This window comes from Chlorocebus sabaeus, chromosome 12 (genome assembly GCF_047675955.1).
Source record: "Chlorocebus sabaeus isolate Y175 chromosome 12, mChlSab1.0.hap1, whole genome shotgun sequence".
Taxonomy (NCBI): Eukaryota; Metazoa; Chordata; class Mammalia; order Primates; family Cercopithecidae; genus Chlorocebus; species Chlorocebus sabaeus.
In genome coordinates this window covers 63,685,880-63,690,457 of record NC_132915.1, presented here as the reverse complement: position 1 = coordinate 63,690,457, position 4,578 = coordinate 63,685,880, and the positions used below count along the sequence as shown (strand labels likewise).

At 51.4% G+C, this 4,578-nt stretch overlaps 1 protein-coding gene across 1 annotated transcript; it reads right to left on the bottom strand.

The window, feature by feature from the left end:
• Positions 1-566: 566 nt before the first annotated feature.
• On the bottom strand, positions 567-4,303 carry SPATA31G1 (SPATA31 subfamily G member 1). Its single transcript, XM_007968873.3, has 2 exons — positions 4,073-4,303; positions 567-3,695 (listed from the first exon to the last, which is right to left on the bottom strand). The coding sequence occupies exons 1-2, from the start codon at positions 4,301-4,303 to the stop codon at positions 684-686; spliced, it is 3,243 nt and encodes a 1,080-aa protein (XP_007967064.1). The 3' UTR covers positions 567-683.
• Between the last annotated feature and the right edge of the window lie 275 nt (positions 4,304-4,578).

The window sequence follows — 4,578 nt, the reverse complement described above, 5'->3', positions numbered from 1 at the left end:
TAGAAAAGTGTAATACGTTGACTAATACAATATCCAAACAAATAGTGCGTTAGAAAATGGGTAGAGGATATGACCAGGTGATTATAGAAATCCAGACGGTTACTAGACATATTAAAAGGCACTTGTTTTCACGGCCTTGGAGATGGATGAACTGATCCAGGGAGAGAAAAGAGCAGAGGGCTGAGAAGAAATGGTCAGAAAGATACATGGAGAACTTATGGGTCAAATGGATGAAGAAGAGAATACCCAGGACCAAGCACAGTTGCCTAGACTCAGGCTACCTGTGCTCATGTGAATGGATGTAGTTTTTTGTCCACATGCTGTGAAGTCATTCCCTCTCAAGGGCGACTCTGGGTTATGCTGACCTGGCCTTGTAGCCTCACCCCATAGAGTAGGGATGTGTGGACTCCAGATGTGATCATCTGTGAAGATCCATAAAAGAGAGTTAAGCCTGCAGAATCCTGAGTGCTATTCTTCTGGGACTTGAACCTGAGGGGATATGGCTGCAGCAGAATTGGGAAGTGACATTTTCAGTACCCTGGATTCCAAAGAAGACATGAATGGGATTTGTCTAATTCAGCTAGTTTATTAGAATTTCCATTTCTTGTCTCCACATCCCCACCATCTCCCTGGTTTGGCTTCAGGTCTTGGCATACCAAGTGCCAGTATTACCAGCCTTTTCACTACTGACTAGATTTGGTGGGTAGGGGTCGATGGTTACCCAGGCATTTGGCTAACACCTTTTGGAAACCCCTGGTAAGGGAAGCCTTGAGGGTAGGGGAGGAGAGATGCTTCTCCATGTGGGCCCAAGGACAGTGCTTACAGTGGTGAGGGGTCAGGATGTCACTTGCTGTCAGACCTGCCTCTGGCTGATCCTGGGGACCCAAAGCTTTGGGGAGAAGCAGCTGGGGAAGAGCAGTGTGTTGAGAGCTCTGGCCCCTGTGTTGATACCTTTGAGGAAATGTGCTTACAGGGGCCTCTACTAGGCTTCTGGCCTGGGCGGGATGGTTCTTCCCTGTGACTGTGGATAACCCCAACCTTGCAGTCCCTCCTCTATGGTCTCCTGCTTTGGGTTTTCTAGGGTGCTCTCCTTTTTTGGCTGAGGATGAGGCTGAAGCCTTGTCCTTTCTCTTGTCTGAGACCAGAACCTTAGAGTTTGAGGGTTCTCCTGGGCCTGGAGATGGATAGTTCACACCAGCCTCCATGTGTACAAATGACCCTTGGAATGGGACCTGGCTCACCATCTTCCCCTTCATTTTCTCCCCTCTTTGAGATCCTTGTTCTGCCCTGCCAGACTCCTGTGACTGAATCTGGGAAGAGGATTGGGAGTGATGACAGTGGGAGGACTGGACAGGCTGAGGTACTGTGCCCTGAACTTTTTGAGGATGACAACTTGAAGAGTGGGGGCATGGATTAGGGGGATAAATCTGCTGTGGTGGGCAGGAAGGGAGTCCCCAGGAGTCTGGAATTGTGGAGCTCAGAATAGGGGAGCTGCAAAATGATTGACTTGGTCCAGGGGCTCTGGAGGCAGAGCTCTGCTGCAGTTTCTTCAGCCTGAGTTTCAACTCTCTACTCCACTGCCAGGCATGGATCCTAGGATGGGTGAGCACCTCTGGGACAGTCCCTCTCTGGGAGTGTGGGACCTCTGCCTTAACCCCTGGGCACGTCTGTCCCTTGGGTAGACCAGGATGAGTGCACTCAATCTTCACAGCTTCAGCTAGGGTGGGAGGCCAGGGCACTGGGTGTAGGGGATCCACTGCCGGAGGGCTGGGGCCTTGGGGAACTTCTCTTTGTCGCACATTTCTCCACACAAATTCAAGGTCAATGTGTGGCTCTGGTAGAGGAGTACAGAGTGACCTGGGGGCTGGGAGCTCAGTGGCCCAGTGGTTCTTTCTTTGCTCCACTGCTTCCCCATCAGGCTTACAGTTGCTTTGGTCTGCGATAGGCTCACTTATGTGGGACTTTGAAACAGAGTTTGAGGATGGATTGGAGCCCCCACCTGGGAACACAGGAACACAGTTTTCTTTTTGCTCCATTTCCCCTACAGTAGACTGAGAATCAGACAAGACTCCCAGAGGGCTGACTCCATGCAGGTCTTGGGGTGAGTTACAAACTGGGTGCTTAGAGGCCCAGGAGTTCTTTCTCTTTCGTATGTTTCCATATCTAGCTTCAGAATCAGACAGGACCCCCATGGATCTAACTCTGAGTGGCTCCAGTGCAAGAGCTGGGAGTGGGCTGAGGGCCAGAGATGGAGACCTGGAAACCCAGGAATTCCTGGAATGCTCAGTGTCTTTCCACGTAGCTTCTGATGTAGTGAGGCCTTCCCCAGGATTGACTCTGTGTGGCTCCATAAGGGAAGTTGGAGATGCGCTATGAACAGGGTCTCGGGAATCAGATGCCCAGAGGTTCTCTTTCTGCCCCATGGTCTCCCACGAAGTTTTGGATTCAGACAAGACTCCCTGGAGGCCCATTACTAGAGACTCCAGGAGAGGGACTGAGCGAAGGCCGGGAGGTGAAACTGGGTCTGCAGGGACCCAGGTATTTTCTCTACTCTGCATGCCCTTCCATGGTGTCTCAGATCTTGGTGGGACACATTCAGGGCTGGTTCCAGAGAGCCCTGGATTGAGGTCCAAGGCTGGAGACTCAAAAGCCCAGAGGTTTCCTGAGTTTTCTGTGCATTCCCACTGGGGCTTATATCTGGATGGATTTTCCAGGGAACTCTCTCCCTGGAGTTCTGGCAGGGAGTCCAGGGGAGGGCAAGGGACTGGCATTGAAGACTCAGAGACCTGAGGTTTCTCTTTGTATCCCATGGTTCCCAAGAAGTCCTTAGATGTAGTAAGTCCTCCGTCAGGGCTAACTTTTTTGGGTTCTGACAGAGAAGCTGGGAATTGGCAGGGGGGTGGCATCGGAGGCTCAAAAGCTTGGGGCATCTTTTTGTGTCTTGTGGTTTCCAACTGAGTCTCATATCCAGGGAGAACTTCCAGGGGGCTGGTTCCAGGGGACTGTGTGGGTGCCTCAGCGCCAGATAAAACTCCCTTGTGGTCCACAGGGAAGGACCTCAGATGGAGGGGTAGTGATGAGACAGAAGGAGAAGATGGAGGTGGAAGCAGCTGAGGATCGGGGGCCATCCCTTCTAGATCTTCCATAGTATGGGCCTCATGGGTAGAAAACTGGGCTGAGGAGTGATACTGGGGAAGCAACAGGTTGGACCTAGGTAGGAAGGCAAGCTTGTTGAAGAAGACAGAAGAACAAACAGACAACTTCAGAGGAGAGGGGCCACCTGAGCTCAGGAAGATGGCCTCCAAGGACTCGCTATGCAGAGAGGGGAGACCCCAGAAGAGCTGGCTTTTTCTCTGCTGCCGGTGGTTGCCTGATGCTATCTTGTGCCTCACAGGAAAGCTGGTCAGAATCTGGAAGATGGGGAAGGATCTTGAAGGGCTCACGGGCTGCATGACTGTTTGCTCTGGTATCCCTGTGGCCTTGAGGAGGCCCTCAGAACCACAGGATGGCTGGGCTGGGGCTGGAGTGGCTTGCTCTCCAGTGGGAGCTTCTTTGGTAGGAGAACATGGCTTCAGTGGATCCAGAGATGCCTCGTCTTCCACCTCTTCCTCTTCCTCTTCCCCTTCTTCCTCCACTTGTGATTTCTGCTTGCACAGGCGATCAAGGAAGGCCACGTGGTGCAGAAGTGGTAGGTCCTGGGAAGTAGAGAAAGATACTCTCAGGCATGAAGCCTATTTGGATACACAGGGTTTGTTACGAGGCACTCAGTCTACTCCATATCCAGAGTGGACAGTTACTCACCAATCCCACATGTGTGGTCAGTCACCTACACAGCTGCTCATCTAGTATTAATGGTCATTACCCAGTCCTCATTTGGATCAGTATTCCCTCACATAGCTGTACATCTAGAGTCCATGGTCACTCACCTGGCTTCAAATCTAATGTCAGTGATTATTCACCCAGCCTCACATCTAGGGCTTATAGTCACTCACCTGGGCCCACATTCATACCAATGACCTCACATGTGGTGTCAGCAGTCATTCATCCAGCTGTACAGTCACAGGTCACCCACCTTGCCTTGCACCATATTCCCAGAGCACCAGGGATGAAGCTGTCGCAACCTCCCAAGCTGCCACCATCTCCGAATCTGCCAAACCATGAATAAGAATAGTGTCACCAGATTTCCTGGACTCTGGAAGCAGCTGCTGCCGCAGTGTCTGCAAGCTAGGGTATGGGTCAGTTGGCCCCAGAGAAGCCCCATATCCCCCTTAGCCCCGAGCAGGTCCTCCAGCAGCCATTCCATTTCCCTTAGCCTTGTGGCAGTTTACCCTGAGGTCATCACTGCATCACAGAACAAAGAACTCCCATCCCCCACAGAGGCCTGGGCTTAACAGCCTTCTTCCTGAATTTAGAACGAAAAAAAATTTCCTCCATCAGGCAATTCCTGCTTCACTCGGTGAAATGTGGGTGATCCCCTTTTGATTGCCCAGTTCAGAATTATGCTTCAGGCATTGTGGTTAAGTACATGGATTCTAGCACCTAACTGCCTTATTCAAATCATAGCTCTGTCATTTCCTA